Source organism: Moschus berezovskii, chromosome 13 (genome assembly GCF_049115385.1).
Source record: "Moschus berezovskii isolate FMDL1 chromosome 13, NW_MosBer_1.0, whole genome shotgun sequence".
Classification (NCBI taxonomy): Eukaryota; Metazoa; Chordata; class Mammalia; order Artiodactyla; family Moschidae; genus Moschus; species Moschus berezovskii.
Genome location: NC_142472.1, coordinates 8,963,349 through 8,983,768, shown reverse-complemented (window position 1 = coordinate 8,983,768; position 20,420 = coordinate 8,963,349). Strand labels below are relative to the sequence as shown.

General features: G+C 41.3%; 1 protein-coding gene across 1 annotated transcript in view; it reads right to left on the bottom strand.

Annotated features, from left to right (window-relative positions):
- Positions 1–17,013, bottom strand: part of FGF14 (fibroblast growth factor 14) — a 170,661-nt gene extending 153,648 nt beyond the window's left edge. The window contains exon 1 of the mRNA XM_055426642.2: positions 16,821–17,013. Within this exon, the coding sequence (XP_055282617.1) occupies positions 16,821–17,013 (193 nt within the window). The remainder of the gene's footprint in view (positions 1–16,820) is intronic.
- Positions 17,014–20,420: the final 3,407 nt, after the last annotated feature.

Here is a 20,420-nt window from a genome sequence, read left to right as displayed (position 1 = left end):
TAACATACCCAAAGGCAAATGCCCACAAGCCCATGTTTCCAGATAAATTTATAACTTAAATGTGTTTAAATTCCTTAATGACTTAAATTAATGAACTTCTACTTTATATTCTCAAGAAGTTAAAACAGCAAACTTAATCTTTAGAAAACAGAAGGAAATAAGGTTAAGAACAGAAACTATTGAAACAAAAAATATATGATATTTTTTAAAAAAATCAACTAATCCCAAAGTGTCTTCTTTTTACCAAAGTGTCTTCTTTTAAAAAATCCAATAAAATATAGTACATATAAATAAAACGGGTATTTTGTATGTTCAAGTCATACTATTTGAGAAAAAGGAGAAAAGCACAAACATCATCACAACAAAGGCAAGCATTGTTACAGATGTTGCAGATGATTCCCAGTGATCATAACAATGCATCTCCAAATATAACGTGAAGGCAAACGAGGCAGACACAAAAAGCACATGCTGTATGTATTTTTATGTTTTGAAACGGGGAAAGCTATTATATTGTGTTAGAAGTCAACACAGTGCCTACGTTTAGGGTTTACTAATTGGAAAGGCATGTGCATGGAATTTCAAGGGCATTGCTTCATTCTCGATTCAAGTGATCTTTATACAAGAGTATTCATCTTGTGAAAATTAAGTTGTATGCTATCTGTGCACTTTTCAATGTGTGTATTATACTTTAATAAAATACGGATTCTAAAATTGAGATGTGCTTTAAATGTAAAAACTGCCATAAAATTTATAAAATAGAATTAGATGACATACATTTCAATCTAAAGTTTATTTAATAAACCTTTGGAAGTGTTTAACTCTAGGAATTTTTAAATGTCTTCTACTCTACTGTTATATGAGAAATACTGAGGGGCTTCTTAATCATTAGAAAAACAAATACCTTTTTGAAAAAGCAAAAGTTTAAGATGGACAAAAGCACAAGGCACGGTATTTCCCAGAAGTTGGGGAAGAGCATTTATTCGGTTGGGTTGTCACCTGGATTTTATTGTCTTGCAAAATTTATGAAGCAATGAAAGAAAATCTTTCTGAAAAAGAAAAAGGAGTTGGAATTGCCCATAATAAAATAGAAGCAGGGAGTAGAAAGAAAAGATGGGAGAAGATGAAGTAAAGACATAATTCTTAGCATCTCCTGCTCACTTCCCCATGGGTAACTTCCAACCCTGGTTAGGAAGAATGTTCTGAAACTTGCAAGTATTCCCTAATTAGGAAGAATGTCCTGTGTACATTTTTCTTAATCATTATCAAGAAACTTTGGGGGGAAAGATAGCTATATGATAAAAGAGCAGACCTTACAGTAGAAATCCAAAACTATAGGGTTTTAATCCTATTACTCCTATAGTATAGACTATATAACCCAGGAAAAATTACTAATTTCCATAAATTTCCATTTTTTTACTTAAAATTAGACATAATGTGGTCTAAAGAGTTTCTATGATTTTAATGTAGGTAATGGTAAAGTTTGGTGAGTTAAGATACTGGTTGCCTTATACTTACTTGCAACAATTGGGGTATCTCAGATTTATTATTTTAGCAACACCCTTAAATTACTCAAGGCGACAAATGCTTAAAGACCAGACACAAACAGCCACTTTGCCAGGAGAATACATATAAGTGCATACGAGTTCTCAGCCTTAAGGACTCTGCTTGATGATTGTACCTCCTACATTTAGACGGTTTTCTCTCTATATTATCTTTTCTGTCCTTTTTCGTTGTCCTCATTTTTAGCTTTCTGATGGTAAATGTTCACATTTAAGACTTTCTTTATGGTATACAGGCATATTTTGAATTAATGGAACTTACATATTTCTCAAACATAAACCCAGCATACAAGTATTACAAATTCCTTTTTGTATTATGCAGTTCCTTAGCTGCAACTTGAAATCCAATAGCAGGATATGCATGAAACAGGATGTTGCATCCAATATTGATACAGTAGCTATTAAACCAGTGTGTTTAATCAAGCCACTCATGGATAAAGCACTCTTTAAATGGAATCACCTTGGATACAAGCTCTAATAACCAACTCCCTGGAGCACAAAGGAATCCTCTTGATTTATAATTACTTTCTTCTCTAGGAAAATTACTATTTACTGAGATTTTTACCAAAGACTGTTTATCCGGTTCCAAACTCTGTCACGGTTTTTGAAAATCTTGAAGTTTCCCTGGCTGACTGCTAATCAGAAATGCATGAATCTACGCTACTTTCAAAACCAGCACGTGTGATACAAATCCATTAGCTTTAGTCCTATGTTTGACTAATTCAGCTTCTTAAAATTGAGAACTTCACTGATTTATTATTTCTCCCTTTCCTCCAAAGAAAGAGGTGCTGCAGTCAATTCCAACTGGCTACAATCCAATGGTCCTATTTTTTTCAATCCCAGCCAACGCTGCCATGTAGATTACTTTTTCCAATTTTCTGTTTGTCTTTTGTCGTTCTCTCACAGCTGCTAATTAAGGGCCAGGTATGCTGCCCTTGACAAACGTGTGCAATTTTACACAATGGACTTAAAACTGAAGATTGAAATTTCCTATGGGCACCATAACAATCCATTTAAGTTGCAGAACATGGCTGTGAGATGGATGTGAGGGAGTGTGAGTGTGTGTGTGTGAATTCATTTCAGTTACATGTGTCACTTACAGGCTTGTCACTGCTTCCAAATTTCTTCATTGCAGCTTTATTCCTTTCAAAGGGATTTTGTCTTAGTACCTACTGGGTCTTATCAAAGCTTTGAATTAAAAAAAAAATTCTATGCAAATGTCAATTCCAGAAAAGCATAATGAGGTTGGTTAAGGAAAAACAAAAAAGATGTTTGAAAAATTGAGTTCTAGAAGTACTGGGAGGCATTAAACTAACTTTTAGTAAAGACTTAAGCAGGTTTCTCTTTTATTTTGTCTCCATATTCAGATGTGTGAGCACATCGATTTTAAATATATATATATATATATATATATAAATTTGGAATTGAACACACTTAGTACTTTGTTTTTATACCTTATGTGATATCTGCATCACATAGCAAGCTTCACATTAATCTTTTAATTTACACATAGACACACACATACATATGACATATTTCCTATGTCTTTCACAATTGGACACAAAGAGAATGGGAAGGAGGAGGTGATAAAAGCACCCTTAGCTACAACTTGTCTCAAACTTGAAGCTAAAAGATACTCTTCCAAAGACAAATATGGGGAAGAGTCAGCGGAGGGACAGATTGGGAGTTTGGGATGGACATGCACACACTGCTATATTTAAAATAGATAACCAAAAAGGACCTATTGTATAGCACAGGGGCCTCTGCTCAATGTTCTGTAATAACTCAAATAGGACAAGAATTTGGAAAATAACAGATACGTGTAAAAAAAAGCTTTTAATCAAAAAAAGGTATCCATACACTCTGAAGTTCATAGCAGCACTATTTACAATAGCCAGGATATTGGAACAACCTAAATGTCCATCAACAGAGGAATGGATAAAGAAGTTATGATACATATATGCAATGGAACATTACTCAATCATAGAAAAGAACCAAATAATGCTATTTGCAGCTACATGGACGGACTAAGAGATTGTCATACTGAGTAAAGTAAGTCAGACACAGAAAGTCAAATATCAAATGATACAACCTATATGTAGAATCAAAAAAAAAAAAAGCAGAGTAAAAATGAACTTATTTACAAAACAGAAATAGATTCATGGATGTAGGAAAAAAATTATGGTTCCTAGGGGATAAGTTGGCGAAGGCAATGGCAACCCACTCCAGTGTTCTTGCCTGGAGAATCCCAGAGAGAGGGGAGCCTGGTGGGCTGCCGTCTATGGGGTCGCACAGAGTCGGACATGACTGAAGGGACTTAGCAGCAGTAGCAGCAGGGGATAAATTGGGAGATGGGGACTGACATATACACACTACTATATACAAAATAGGTAACTAATAAGAACCTGCTGTATAGCACAGAGATCACCAATTCAATGGACATGAACATGGGTGAACTCCAGGAGACAGTGAGAGACAGGGAAGCCTTGTGTGCTATAGTCCATGGGGTTGCAAAGAGTCAGACACAACTTTTTGGCCAAACAACAGTAGCACAGAGAAGCCTACTCAACACTCAGTAATGGCCTGTATGGAAAAAGCGAAAGTGAAAGTCACTTAGCCATGTCCCACTCTTTGTGACCCCATGGACTGTAGCCCACCAGGATCCTTTGTCTACGGAACTCTCCAGGCAAGAATACTAGAGTGGATTGCCATTTCCTTCTCCACTATACGGGAAAAGAATCTAAAAAAAGAGTATAGACTGATTCACTTTGCTGTACAACAGAAAGTAATGCCACATTGCAAATCAACTATATTCCAATAAAAGGTATTCTTCCCAGTCACCTTGCCGGGCCTGCTCCTTGCAAAGAGGTCTCTGCATATCGACAGTTTGCTCAGCCAGAAGAGGCATGGTGAAGCCCCAAGGCCCAGGGTCTGAGTTCACAAGCTCCCCATCACCAACCACACCATAGAGGGCAGTGTGATGTGTGGAGTTTGGAGCTGTGTATGGCTGGTAGTGCAATCTCTGGCTGCTTATGGGGTAAAAGAAAAACCCATGCAGATATGAGAAGTTTAAGTGAAAAAAAGTGAAAGTGTTAGTTGCTCACCCATGTCCAACTCTTTCCGACCCTGTGAACTATAGCCCACCAGGCTCCTCTGTCCAGGGGTTTCTCCAGGCAAGAATACTGGAGTGGGTTGCTATTCCCTTCTCCAGGGGATCTTCCCAACCCAGCGATCAAACCTGGGTCTCCCACACTGCAGGCAGATTCTTTACCATCTGAGCCATCAAGGTTTACCTTGATGACTCAAGTTGATGACCTTGATAACTAAGTTGTTGGTATAAAGATATTGCCAAAAAGCACTTACTATTGTCCTCAAAGCCTCAGTTTCATTTCATTCTATAACCATGAACCATCCAGAAAGTAAAATGGTTACAGTCATGGGAGAATTTGGGTACCAGGGACATTTCTCATGATACAAATTGCATCAGCCCAGCAGCAGTAGCAGGGGAAGAGGAAATGTTTGCTTATTAACCACATATTCTTGACACTTGCACAACTTTTATTACTTTCATAACTTTCCAAACTGCAGAATTCTGGGGATGAAGTTTATAAAAGTCTGGCATATGTAAAACACTCCAAACCTTCCAGGAAAGTGCTTGCATCGCCACACTGGCTAGGATCGTGTGTGTTTGGTCACTCAGTCGTGTTCAACTCTGAGACTTCACGAACTCTAGCTTGCCAGGCTCCTCTGTCTATGGGATCTTCCAGGAAAGCATTCTGGAGTGGGTAGCCATTCCCATCTCCAGGGGCTCTTCCTGACCCAGGTATCGAACTCGGGTCTCCTGAACTGCAGGCAGATTCTTTACCATCTGAACTGCCAGGGAACGGCTGCCTCTAATAAGGGAAATCTAAAGGATGATGGAATGAACCCATCCAGGCTCCGCCTTTCTGTTCAGCTTGGTGCCCAGTGTCCCAAGCATTGGATGGGAATGTGGAGACAGGGCTGGGGCCACGCTTCTGAGTGAGGGGGTTACCCTGTTTGCAGCACTGTTGGTTGCAGTGGCTGCTGGAGCGCCCAGGAGAGAACACGGAGAGCCAGTAAGAGCGAAGCAAACCTTGTGGTTGACGTTCCAGCTCAGCCCAAGGACGAATCTAGTAAGATATTGAAATATAGTGAAGATTCTATGATTATTTGAGATCCACTGAGCTCATTCTAAAAATGTACACCTTGTATCAGTCAGATAAGCATGAAATCTTTAGACTGTCCAAAAAGCTTATTTGGGTTTTTTTTTTCCCCATGTTACTCCTTCTGCCAGGTAGAAGTCCCTGGAAAAATTACCTCACTTTCTCTCATCCATGAAAATAAAAATTATGCTCCTTATATCCTGAGGTTGGGAGAAGTAAGAGATGGGATGTACAACATCCCTACTTCCAGCAGGTTCAGTAAAGAGGTTTGATTAGTTTCCCTATTTTCCTTTAATGTGTCCAGTAGAAAGCCAAGACAGATCCTTCTACCTTGCATAGATCTCTTCAGTTTCTCCATCCCTCCATTCAAGTCTGACCCCATCCCCACAGAGAAGGGAGACAGCAGATGTGTTCAGTGCTCTCTATGGCAAGGTTGGCCTCAGCATGAAATTTTCTTCATGCAAACGGCAGTGATCCGATTTGCTGGAATAAGGATGAGGTAATCAGTGAACAATTGAAGCTACAGAAATGATTAAGCTGCTGGTGGCATTTACTTATACAGAAAGATTAACAGAGTTAAACAATTGTAAGCTGGCCAAATGGTAAGGAGGATAAAAAGCCGTGAACAAATATTTAAAGGGCATAATGTAGCTCAGGCTAAGCAGGAATTATTTACAGAAATCTAAAGAGTTACCATGAAGCATGTGTTGGAATAAAAAGACATTAAAGCAATGAGATTCTATTTTCAAGATCCTTTCAAAAGGGAGAAAATTGTTGGATTCTGAAGAAAACAACTGTCCATCAAACATCCAATAGTTTCCCAAGAAAAGATACCATATTCACGTAGCCACTGAATCCATTGGTTATATAGCCCTTGGAGAAACTAACCAGAAGAGATAAGAGAACTCTATAAATTTATTCCTAAATTCTTCATAGATAAAACTTCTACCATTTCCCCTATCTTAGAAGTCCTTTATCATACTAACAGGATATTTAAAAAATTCAAAAACACAAATGTAAAAAAAGTTACCTTAAGTTTTGCCAATAAAAGATAGTTGTTTTGATAGCAAGAGAGGAATGTGTGATCAAGAGGAGATTAAATTCTAAGACGAACTATATTGTAGTATATTTCTATGCTGGTGAGAATCATGCAGTAGGATATAGATATTACATGATGCAGGAGAGAGAGGAAAATACTGGATTTTTGTCCCTAAGTAGGGGAAAGGTTCTGTTCCTTAATTTGTGGAGGTCTTGACCTTAAATAATAATTCATGCTTTTGAACTATGGTGCTCGAGAAGACTCTTGAGAGTCCCTTGTACTGCAAGGAGATCCAACCAGTCCATTCTAAAGGAGATTGATCCTGGGTGTTCATTGGAAGGACTGATGCTAAAGCTGAAACTGCAATACTTTAGCCACCTCATGCAACGAGTTGACTCACTGGAAAAAGACTCTGATGCTGGGAAGGATTGGGGGCGGGAGAGGAAGGGGACGACAGAGAATGAGATGGCTGGATGGCATCACCAACTTGATGGACATGAGTTTGAGTGAACTCCGGGAGTTGGTGATGGACAGGGAGGCCTGGCGTGATTCATGGGGTCGCAAAGAGTCAGACACGACTGAGTGACTGAACTGAACTGAACTGATGGAGCCAAAGCGAAACAAACACCCAGTTGTGGATGTGACCGGTGATAGAAGCAAGGTCCGATGCTGTAAAGAACAATACTGCATAGGAACCTGGAATGTTAGGTCCATGAATCAAGGCAAATTGGAAGTGGTCAAACAGGAGATAACAAGAGTGAACATCGACATTCTAGGAATCAGTGAACTAAAATGGACTGGAAAGGGTGAATTTAACTCAGATGACCATTATATCTACTACTGTGGGCAGGAATTCCTTAGAAGAAATGGAGTAGCCATCATGGTTAACAAAAGAGTCCGAAATGCAGTACTTGGATGCAATCTTAAAAACGACAGAATGATCTCTGTTCGATTCCATAGACTTGGATTATAGTAATCCAAGTCTATGCCCCAACCAGTAATGCTGAAGAAGCTGAAGTTGAACGGTTCTATGAAGACCTACAAGACCTTTTAGAACTAACACCCAAAAAAGATGTCCTTTTCATTATAGGGGACTGGAATGCAAAAGTAGGAAGTCAAGAAACACCTGGAGTAACTGGCAAATTTGGCCTTGGAGCATGAAATGAAGCAGGGCAAAGGCTAATAGAGTTTTGCCAAGAGAACGCACTGGTCATAGCAAACACCCTCTTCCAACAACACAAGAGAAGACTCTACACATGGACATCACCAGATGGTCAACACCGAAATCAGATTGATTATATTCTTTGCAGCCAAAGATGGAGAAGTTCTATACAGATAGCAAAAACAAGGCCAGGAGCTGACTGTGGCTCAGATCATGAACTCCTTATTGATAATTCAGACTTAAATTGAAGAAAGTAGGGAAAACCACTAAATGACCAGATATGACCTAAATCAAATCCCTTATGATTATACAGTAGAAGTAAGAAATAGATTTAAGGGTCTAGATCTGATAGAGTGCCTGATGAACTCTGGACAGAGGTTCGTGACATTGTACAGGAGACAGGGACCAAGACCATCCCCATGGAAAAGAAATGCAAAAAAAAAAAAAAAACTGAACTGAACTGACCTTAAATAGGAACACTAAGAGTTCATTCCCAAGTTCAGCAGGAAAAGGGAGAAAGTGGGTAGATCAGCAGATGGATTTGTAAAAGCAGTTGTGGAGTATATGGAAATTTATTTTCGATTATTTCTATTTTCTCAGAAAAATAGAAGTAAGAACACAGTTGATGGTGAGGATAGGAGAGGAAGTCTAAGATGTTTGAAGAGAAAGAAGATAAGAAATACAATCTATTCAAGTGTAAACAGATTTTTAAAAATGTTCCAAGAGCCCACTTGATATTACTGACTATGAACTTAAAGCAGAACCGATCCATGCATGTACGTGTTTCTCTTTGATCAAAATCAGACGTGTAGGTGCAGGCACAGAGCAGGTGGGCAGTGGGGTTAACCACGTAGTTTTGTCATGTAATAAGCAAGATAACAAGAAAAGAAGAGTCAGATCATATGTCAATAAAAATATCTAAATAACATATAACTAGACTTGCAAAGGCTGTGGTGGTGGTGGTGGTTTAGTCGCTAAGTTGTGTCTGACTCTTGAGACCCCACAGATCATAGCCCGCCAGGCTCCTCTGTCCTTGGGATTCTCCAGGCAAGAACACTGGCGTGGGTTGCCATTTCCTTCTCCAGGGAGACTTGCAAGGCTGTACCAGATTTAAATATTCATATGAGTGCAATCGTTATAAAGTACATAATACAATTTACAAACAATTTTTAGCCTTGACTCCATTACATTTTTATGGTATTGGTATTAAGAAGATCTAAGAACTCATTAGGAAAGGACAATGAACCAATGTTACTAACAGTCTGAAATTTTCATGATTAATTTGTGACTCTATAACCTTGGTGGTTTGCTTCAGTTTATCAGGGAATATAACTTAACAGACACAAGAAATAATAAAAAATATATTATCTGAGACAATTAATGAAAAATTAATGAAAGACCTCACATTAAAGCCATTACATGCTAGTGAAAGCCCTCATAATTAATCTTTTTCAGAATTTCAGGTCAATGTGGCAATTCATTAAGAAGATAGCATCAACTTATGTCACTTCCAAACACTTGCTGGAAAAACCAAAGCTGCATTCCTGTATAAAAAATGGCTTGGTAAAACATGGCTTTTTTTTTTTGTCTCTTTCCCCAAATCTCACAAATAAATCTCCGCTTCCAGGCAAACTTTCCCGCACCCTCAGTTTTAAAAAGTTAATAACACATTATTACATGCATTCAGGGCTTCCCTCCTGGCTCAGTCGGTCAAGAATCTGCCTGCAATGTGGGATACCTGGGTTCAGTCTCTGGGTTGGAAAGATCTCATGGAGAAGGGAAAAGCTACCCCCTCCAGTATTCTGGCCTGGAGAATTCCATGGACTGTATAGTCCGTGGGGTCCCAAAGAGCTGGACACGACTGAGAGACTCACTTCCCTTCACTTCACATGTCCAATCAACAGGTACATACGATGTGCATCTACTATGTGCCTTGAAGTAATGTCTGCCATTAACGCTAGCGTGATAAAGAATTGAAAGGGTGGAAAGTAGTGAGAAGGATAGAGCATTGAAGGACAAATTTGCTTTTGAATTTTGGTTATGTCACTTGCTACGTGTAAGTCTTTTGGCAAAACAAGTTCTTTGAGCCTTGGTTTCCTTTGAGATGGTGATGAATCTCAACTAATTGAAGTAATGAAATCAAATATGTGACAACTGATGTTGGGCACTGGTTAACAGAGGGGGCGTGGAGCCACCCTGGAACCTAGGTTTTAATGCAAGCTCCATACCTTAATGTTATGTGAACCTGGACAATTTATTCATTCTTTCCTTTGGTCTCAGACACCTTATTTGTAAAATGGGTGGTTGGGTAATATTTTACTGTATCATCAAATAATGGATAATATAGCGTACCTACCACATTGGCTTGTGGTGAGGATAAAGGATACTCAAGGGCAGTGCCTGACATTGTGAGTGTCATACAGGTGGTTGTTGACACATTAATGAGTTTCCAGTCAATTATAGCCATTGTCATGTAGACACTGATCTCAGCTGCCACTCTATGCCACTGTTACTCATAAATTCTGAGAAATACAGGATTTTTCATTCATTCATTAAATGCTGTGGAGTGTTAGCTATATGTCAGGCACTGGTGGGATACTGACTTTTAAGTGGTTGCTGCCCATCATCATACCATATGGGTCCCTATTAAACCTGATATCAAAGAAGTATAAAAGCATAGGGTGAAACACATATTCCATAAAAAATATTTTACACAATATAGCTTTACGAAAAGAATCTTTTTTCCTAACGACAAAGTGGTAACATAAAATTATTTTTATAAAAGGTGTTTACATCCACTACCATGCCTACAGCTAGCCTTTCAGCCCTAAGAAACAGTGAATGGTACCATATTCATTTAAGTAAAATTATTAAATTATAGCAATTCCTTAAATTGAACGTAGGAATCATTGTAGATAAAATGACTAAATTAGTTTTCTAGTCATGTCAACATAGTGCAGTTGACTTTAAATTGCATCAACCCCCCTAAAATGGTCTCTTATATTTTTGAGTCTACCATTATTATGTTTTTAGCCTTTGAGTGCTAAAATGACTATATTTAAAATACCATATACAATCTGTACTATCTAAATATTATTGTTCTTTTTGGCTAAAATTTCTGACCATTTGGAGAGAAATTAATATAAACTATATCTAGAAAGAAAACTAGATTTCAGAACAAAGTGATAAATCATATTGAAATATAATTCATTTACTACTCCCTTTCAATGTCTGCCATTATTTAAAATTAAGTAAATAAAATTTAGAAGATATCCTTTTTACATTGAAGAAAGGGGTGGTTCATGTCTATTTTAAAATGACTTTCTTATAGGAACATTGTACAGACTAAAATCACTAACAGAAAAAACATTATTTAGGAGCTAAATGTAGAACAGCTGCACTAATGATTCTACTAATTTGAAATATGAAGTGAAATCTGTATGTGATAATGGTAACCTAGTCAGGGGAGTGGAGAAGAATTGGTGCTTCTGAAATCCTGTATTTGAAGATATGTCAAAGGATTTTTTTTACCAGTTAATAGTACTATTTTCTCAATATATGTAAACTCAACTCAAGCAACGAATCTAACCTAACCCAAAGGAAACCATCTTAAAAACTTGCATCTTACCTGACCTACTCTGCTATCTTACACCTGATATATTGCAACACTAATTTATTGCACCACAGTGGTATTAACCTTTTTTCAGAAGCTTTCAGCAAATGTAGAATGTCTGAATTCATAACAATTCACAGAAAATACACATGAGGAAGCAAGGTCAATTAAAAAAAAAAGTCTTTCAAATTGTTTTATGTACCAATTCGGTAATATCCCCATAATATCTTTCACTTAGAAACCCTGCATTTGACAGAATAGCCCTCATTAAAGAATGAGACATTTCAAGATAGAAAATGTACAATTTTTGTTTAGCCTTAATGAAACTAATAAGTAATAAAACTCTGCTTATCAAAGTTCTGTTCTGTTCTGTTCAGTCGCACAGTCGTGTCCGACTCTTTGCGACCCTGTGGACTGTAGCCTACCAGGCTTCTCCATCCATGGGATTCTCCAGGCAAGAATACTGGAGTGGGTTACCATTTCCTTCTCCAGGGGATCTTCCCGACCCAGGGGTCGAACCCAGGTCTCCCGCATTGGAGGCAGACGCTTTAACCTCTGAGCCACCAGGGAAGCCCATTATCAAAAGATAGATAGGAAGACTCCCACAGACATCATTCTAGAAAAGTAAAAAAAATATAAACTTCCAAAAGTAAAACAGGATGATCTTTTGGGAAAAAAATACTCCTTCCTTATTTTGACCTAAAGAGCCCAAATAAGGAGGCTGTCTTTTTATTTTCAATGGTGATGGCTCAGAAGCAGTAAGACAAGATGGTGGACTTTTGATAACTCTTTGCTGTTGATTATTTTCTGAAAGGGTGTGCTTGGCTTTCCTTACACAGTACCATGTAAGAAGGAAGACCACTTCTCTTTTATTAGGATAGCTGATGGGTTTCATTATCACAGTGTCGCAAAGAAATGTATATACAGGTGTGTATATATATGACAGAATAAGTTGAAAACATTTTCAGTAGCTCATTTTTCATTCCTTGTTTCTTATAACATCCTGTAATTTATGTTAGGTAAAATGTGTTAGTGAGAAACCCACATAATTGCTGATTAAACATATAAATACATGACACATGATATCATTGCTCCTATGAAAACAGCCAAAAAATGAAATATAGAAGATTTCAAAACACAATTGCATTAGCTATACCAAAGATTTTGAAAAGTTATTATCCTACAAAAATGAAAGTTCTTCTTTGGTTTAAAAACTGATAACAAAACTGTAACACTTTTAGAATATAATGTTCATATATATCATCACAGGTAGGTTCTGTTTCAGTTTCCTTTTTTTGTTGTTGAGATTCCAAATAACAAAACTAGATGCAAATTGTTGGTTTCCTTGTGCCTTCTTTTGTTTAGCTATGTCAACAGATATTCTAAGTATCTATTTTCATAAACTAATTAAGCCTTAAAGTGAGGTTGGTTATATTCTTGCATTCTTGAGAATAACTTGCAAATATGTAATCACACTCCAATCCCTTAAAAAAAGGATAGATTATATGTGTACTCTTAGGGAAAGTAAAAAAAAAAAAAAAAGATATAAAATTTTGAAAAGTATGTTTACTTATAAAATTGTCTAGTTAGGGCACCGTGGTCCAAAAACACTTTTTCAGCTTTGGACATATTGACATTCCTTATTTCAATTCAATTCGAGGGCAGTGACAAGTACCCAGCGCATGGCAGACACACTGCCAAGATTTGAAAGCCCAGGAAAATAGAAAACAGAGACATTGCTCCCTACTACAAGCTATGAATATGTGTGCTGGATTAATTATTATTGGGCATAAACAACAATCGTGAGGTATAAAATGAGTTATTTTTACTTCTCAGCAACGACGGAAGACTTCTCAAGAGAAGCTGGAATTTTTTCCAAGCTTTAAGAAAAGGGCATCATTTCAACAGGTGAAGGGAGAGAGTCTATGCCGAGTGAAGCACAAACTAAAGTGCAGAGATTTGAAACCATGTGGTTGAACCGTGAATGATGTTTGGAGTCTAAAGAGTTACCGCAAGGGTGGAGGGAGATGAGTCTGGAAGGTAAGATAGAGTGCGGTGCCCACCATGACCACTAAGCCATCTGGCAAATTCCATCCCTTAAAGGAGCAACTCAACTGGTGCAAAAACCACCTTCTATGGGGATATGGGGGCAGGAGGTGATCAGAGTTGGGGGGTAAGGCTTGACCCAAAAAGGATAAATAAATGTGTCATACTTTTTATATTAAATAAATTACTACTTAAAGGAGGATTAAAAACAAAAAAGAAACCTACATCTAAGATATGTATATTACTTTTCCCCAAAAGACAAAATATCAAGCTATTCTTTATTTCGTTGGCAAACATGTCAAATGTATTTGCATTTCTGTGTCAAAAAGCAAACTGCAGACAAAATAGATGTAATGGGAAATGGCAGTATACCTGAAGTTTCTACACCTTCTCTCCTTCTCCCAACAGGCTAAGATTGTCCCCACTCCAGGGGCTTCACATACACTGTTCTTCAGACCTCTGCATCTTTCTCAGATGGCAGCCTTCAACCTGTAGCTCTCGGGGTCTCCCAACCTGTCTATTGGCTCTGACTAGGTCCCCTTCCCACCGCCCTTGCCCCGTGGTTCTCTGCTTCAGCCCTCTTTGTGCAATTCAGGAACTCGAGTTTTGTAATTTCTTATTGACTTGTTCCTTGCTACCTGCAGTGATCTTTTGTCTCATGTCTGTAAGCTCCATGATGCAAGAAGAATCGTCTGCTCTTTTCAACATTCCACAAGTCCTAGAACAGGACTTGACACATTATAAAGATTTAATGACTATTCACCAAATTAAGAATTTTCAAATACAATGATAAATTGTCACACCTAAAAGTTACATCTTTAAATCAATAAATCAGAATTTTAAAATTTCCTTGGGTCAGTCCCTATGCAAAGAATGAGTACAGAAGGAAAAGGTAAACATGCTTAAAAATATTTCCTAAAGAAATATTTAATTAAATAAGAATTGTGTATAGTTATATTTAGTAATATATAACCATGTAATTATATATTAATATACAATTTACACAATATAGTTTCAACATTTATTTTGCTTAAATTAAAAATAATTCCTTTCTAATACTCAAAGCATTTATCCATATTTTCTTCACTAAAGAACATGTCTTTATATAGAAAATATATAAGAAGGATAAAAGAAAAGGTCCTGATGAAACTTCCTTCTATTCTATTTCTTTTCCATTCTTCTATCAAAAATAAGGTAGCAAAAGTGCCCTCAAATATATTTTTCTTGCAGATCATTGAGACTTGAAAATCACTGCAAACTCACGAATGTCAAGGGAGCAGCCAGGGTTACAAATGTTGAAATAGACAGCTCAGATGTCTTTTTCTCTGGTAAAAAGTTTACCCCCATCCTAACATTCACAAGTGTAAATCAAACCTTCCTTCATGACTCATATGATTCAGAACATTTATTGTTCATATTTATAAAATAACCCACTGGTTTACATTTAAAGAAAACACTAAATTTTCATCATCGTTCATATCAAAATAGTCCTACCTAGAAGAAACGTGCTTATTTACTCAAATAGATGGCAGAATTGGAGTTCTAGTTGGTGAAAACTGGGTTCTAAAAGATATTCAGATGAAATTAGGGGAGAAGCAAACAGGTTAGTCATGATAACGTGACCTTCCATGGAACAACAATGTTTAAAACAGTTCAGTTGGTCTTATAATACCCAGGTTTGCTGGACAGGGCTCTAGGCTAAAGTGGAAAATTAAAGTCCATGTTTTTAAATAGCTTCAGCACTGGTCTGAAAACATTATTGTCCCCAAACTCCTCATCAGGAAGTCTCTTCTCTATAATTCATCTACCTTAGAACGTCCACTCTGATCCTGCTCAGATATTTGCCTTCCTGATTCTAAGAGCTGGTAACTCCAATTTCTATCTGTGATAAGGAGTGGCTTAAAAAATAATACAGTTCTAGCTTCTGTTAAAAGAAGCATTGAAACTTTTGGTCATAAATCTGCAAATGTGTGGGATATACACACCCTCACATAGATACACACCTAAAACATATGCTTCCCTTACCCATCTTTGGAACAACAGGGAACTTAAAATAAATACAGCTGGGCACCGGGAATATAATGTGCTGGGCAAACATATACTCCTATTAACGTAAATACATTCTTCAGTGTTTCCTGCCGAGCCCACTTGGTGATGAAAAGCAAGCCATTCCCATTTCTCCCACGGAAACATCCCACATGCTCGCCAAACAACCTCCCCTAGCAACTGGATGCCCAACCGACTAGCAGAAGGAACAAAAGCCTCTGGGCTCCAGCTCAGGGGTGAGTCGCCTTCTGAGACTCCGGTCATTTTAAAGGCAGCACCAGAAGGTCTTGCTGGGCACTAGTTGTTTCCCGAAAAATATGTCCAATGAGGCAACTATTCTCGTCATCTGTCTATAATAACTGCTTTTTTGGCCTCGTGTAATTCTTGAGTCCTTGAATCAAGACTACCTCGTATGGGGTTGTCTGCCAACCCCCCCCCCCCATTCCGATGCGTTCTTCCTATTCTGCACCCCACTCCTCGTCCCAAAAGGCGATCCCGAGACTTCAGAGTGACCAGTGCTGCCCGCTAAGCAGCTTTCTGGTAAATCTCAACCCAGCTGGCTCCCAACGCTAACACACCCCCGCTCACTTCTCTCGCACCAGCCCCCGCCGAGCGCCCGGCGGAGATCACCACCCTCTGCCAAGGTCTGGGAGCCCAGTGGGTTTCCAAGAACCCTGGAAACCCAGAGAGGCCAGACCCAGAAATTCCCGGCATCTCCAAGGGGACCGGAAGCAGCCGGCGTGACCCCGAAGTGTTAGGGGAGGTCCCCCCAATCCCCTGCCCACCGCCCCAACATTCCGGAGTCAGACTGTACGCCCCGGGGGTGGAAGAAGCCAAGAGAGAGTAGAGATTCTCCCTGGGGGTCAGCCCACATCCGCCTGGAGAGCGAGAGGCAGCGGTGGGGACGGGCCACCCTGCGGGCTCCTGGCGAGTGGAGTTTTCAGTGGCTACAGGTTGCCAGAGAGCCGGTTCCCAGCTCCCGGGGGCGGAAGGCGCTCGGAGCGCTCGGAGGGGAGACTTGTCTGGGAGGGGACGGAGAGGGGCTGGGGAGGTGAGGTGAGAGATCAAGGGCGGGAGGGGGGCCCGAAAAGGCCCCACCCAGGCGGGGAGATGGGAGAGGTCCGAGGGCGCGCTTCCCGACAGGGACCCCTCCACCCCGCCCCGCACAGACCTTGGCGCCGCAACCTGCGCTTCTTGAGGCCGAAGATGCGAACTTTGGAGAAGATGTCCACCAGGTTACCGTTGCAGAGCCCGCGGTTCTTGCTGGGGCTGCTCCGCCTCCTGCTGGCGGACGGCCGGTCCCAGTGCTGCTCCCGCGCCTGCCGCTTCTGGCGGATCAAGCCGCTGGCGATGGCCGCGGCCATGGTGGCCCCGGCCCGGGTCCGGAGGACGTAGGCACGCAGGGAAGGGAGCCGAGGGACCCCGGAGAGGGACGGGGAGACGCAGACGGCGGCTCGCCCTCGGGGAGGCGGAGAGGAGGGCTGGGGAAAGGGCGCAGGAGCGCTCAGTCCCCACTAGGACCCATCGCCCTCTCCGCGGAGCGCGGGGCCCGGCGCGCAAATGCGCCCGGGGCGCGGCGGGAGCCCGAGGTGGCGGCCGCTTCGGAGCCGGGAGTGGGGCCCGGGGCTGCGGGCGCCGCCGGTCACCCCGCGTGCCGCCCGAGCCCTCTCTCCGACGGGCAGCCGCCGCCACTCGCGCGGCCTCGCTGTCCGGCCCGCCTCCCGGGCGCGAGGGCAAGCTGGCCGCCTTCTTCCAGGGCAAGGAGTAGAGGAGCGGCGCCCGCAGGGTCTCCGCGTCGGTCCGTCCAGGGCGCGCCGGGCAGGACTCAGCGCCTGACGCGAGCTGCCCCCCGGCCGGTGCCGCCGCCGCCGCTGCCCGCTCGCGGATTCTGCCGGTGATTGTCAAGTGCTTTGGAAATCAGCATCTGGAGAGAGCAATCTTCTCCCAGGAGATCTCTAATCAGAGCGCTTCGTTCCCACCCCACTCCACTCCCCTCCCGTTCCCCCTCCCCTCCTAGGTCAGTCTTCAGAAAAAAAGGGGGAAAAAAAGGGAGATACAAGGATGACTTTAAAAATATTAATAATCATATAAAAGAAAGCCCAAAATGGGTGGCAGGGGGGTGGGGTCCTAAGAGGCTGAACCGAAGCAGGTGGAATTGAAGTAATAATCAGCGCGCTTTTTCTTGGATGAAAACTCGCAGGTGTCCGAGGCTCCCCGGGCTCAGCGAGGGTTTCTGGATCTTAACGTGCCCCCTGGTCCACGGAAACTCGCGGGCGCGGATGGAACGCGAGGTGGTTTCCGCCCTCCTGGCTAATCCCTCCAGCTCTGGAGCCTCTCCACCCCGGGAAGGAGGAGAGGGGAGGAGGGAGCTTGGGAGGGAGGCGAGTGTGTCCTGAGAAGGGAGGCGTCTCCACTCCCTACCTAATCCACCCAGACTCGCTGGACTCTCCCTCCGGCTAGCTGCCGGGAGAAGTAGGCTTGTCATCCTGAAACCGTAGCAGAGCAAGGAGGAGGGAGGAGGCGAGGGGAGAAGACCCCACCTCACCCCCGCCCCCTTCCCAAATTTACTCTGTAGCGCTCGGAGGAAGAGATGGCTGCAGCTGTAGCTGCTACAGAACAGCAGGGGGACGGAACATTGAAGAAGTCACTACAGAATATTAAGGGCGGGGAGGGTGACACAGTATTCCAGTAACAAGAGAAAGCCAGACTGAGGGACACTCCAATTAGAGCTGGTGTCCCTGGGTAGAGAGCCAGGGAGCAGAGCGGATGAACTGTGTCTGACATTCAAACACAACAGCTGCTGCCTAGTCTCCCTGATTTCCTGTCTGTGTCCCAACAGCAGTTCCTTGTTGGGCGAGCGAAAATGTGAAGGCCCAGGAGGAGGGGAGCAAGTGGAGGGCGCCCTAGAAAGGGAGGTTGGGAGAGAAACAATTCACGCCTGGGTGAACGCAGATCCATGGCTTCGAGGATACACTAGGAGCATCAGAACTAGGAGTAGCTTGTGCTTCTGTGGTTTCTCACCTTTCCCTCTTTCCTTTAGACTGCTTGTCATTCCAGGAAGGCAAAGAAAAGAAATGGGCAAACTAGACGTCTCACAATCGGGTGTGAAGAATGGAGGAAAGAAAACTCATTTGGTAATTGCTGCTTGTAACAGTCGCTTCTCTGGTGACTGCTTTAGATCTGGGAAGAGGACAGCAAGCAGCCCTGGGAGCAGTTCTGAACCAACACACACTTTGTCTCAGGAATAGGCGGTAAAGTACCACGCAGACCTGCAACCAGGCAAGTGGGAGAAGTTCAGACAAGAACTGATGACAGGGAGGCTAGACACCTTCTCTTCTGTGGAAGAACTTATCCACAGCCTCACCATGGAAGCAATTACGGCTCAGCCGGTTTTCATTGTATTTACAACAAATTTACTAACAACTCTTTTTGGAGGAAGAGAATTTAATCTAAAAGGAGTATGTAGATTTCAGTCCAGTGCAGATCAAATTGGTTTTAGGATAATGTATATAATATTTAACATTAAAGAACACATTCTGTAAGCTGACTTTCCCTACCTTATTGTGTTTTATGCACATTTGAAATCTAATAGCCATGATTATTAAAAGGAATATGCATGAGTAATTCTTCCAGAAATTTGCAATCTTTAACCAGCTGTGAGATAGGAAAAGTAAAGGAAAAGGGTGTGTTGACTATTTCACCCTATGCCTATCTTCTCCTCCCTGTGTCTTTGTTCCCATCTTTTTACACTATGTATTTGGTGTTGCCATGTTCGTGCTAAAAAAGGAAAGGTCATTGGCAGAGATGGATACACCTAATAAAGAAGTAGCTTCTCCTGCCTTCCGTTATTGAAGAGTGGCTATTTGGACATTTCAGACATTACAGATTGCAATCTCCTAGTGACTTTACAATTAAAGCAAGCATATTTACTTATAGTAATGAGTTTTTCAAAGAAGCAAAATGTTAAGTATAGTAACCTTTTAAATATAGTACAGTTGCCCCAAACAACATAACCCAGTTTGCTTTGAAAGATTTTGTTTTTAATCCTTGTGATAAATGTGCCTAGTATAATAACTTGAACAGATTAAAGCTTCTTATTATTAGAGCTGTGTTAATTATTTTCTTTCCAGGCATTTTCTTATAATTCAGTCTTCTCTACAAGTGTCTGGATTGTATAATCCAAGGGAAGGTTGGTGTTTTGGTTTCTTTAGACTCCCTCCCTTCAACGCCAGCCACCTCCAGACAAGGGTGAGATTCAGCACCGCGGACAGAGATTCTGCCCAGCCTTAGCGCTGAGCGAGGAAGCAAGTTCCCTGAGCGTGGGAGCGCCTCTGATGCTCTACCTTAAAAGCAGCTTTCCACTCCCCACCCCGCGCCACCCAAGGCGGGAAGGAAATTAATCCTCAATGCTTCCACTGGCATTAATAACCCACCTTGGAGCACAAAGCCTTTCAGCTTTTTGATAACCGAGAAATATTCTTTTCTTCCTGATGCATTCAGACCCCTGGCGCAGCGGACTCCACAGTCTCAGCACGTCTACGCAGGATCGTGAATTTCCTTAAACGGGGTCATTTCTATCTTGTATGGTTTCCTGTCTTAGCGGAGCATGGGTTGGGGGCAGCATTGGGATAATCCCGGTCTTTTCGCTTAATCCATGCGTTTTCCTTTTCACCTCCCCAAAACCCTATTTAGTTGTTTACAGATGGAGGTAATGAAAAAAAAAAAAAAAAAAAACGCAAGAGAGCCATCTGCTGTCTTAAGCTGTGATAAA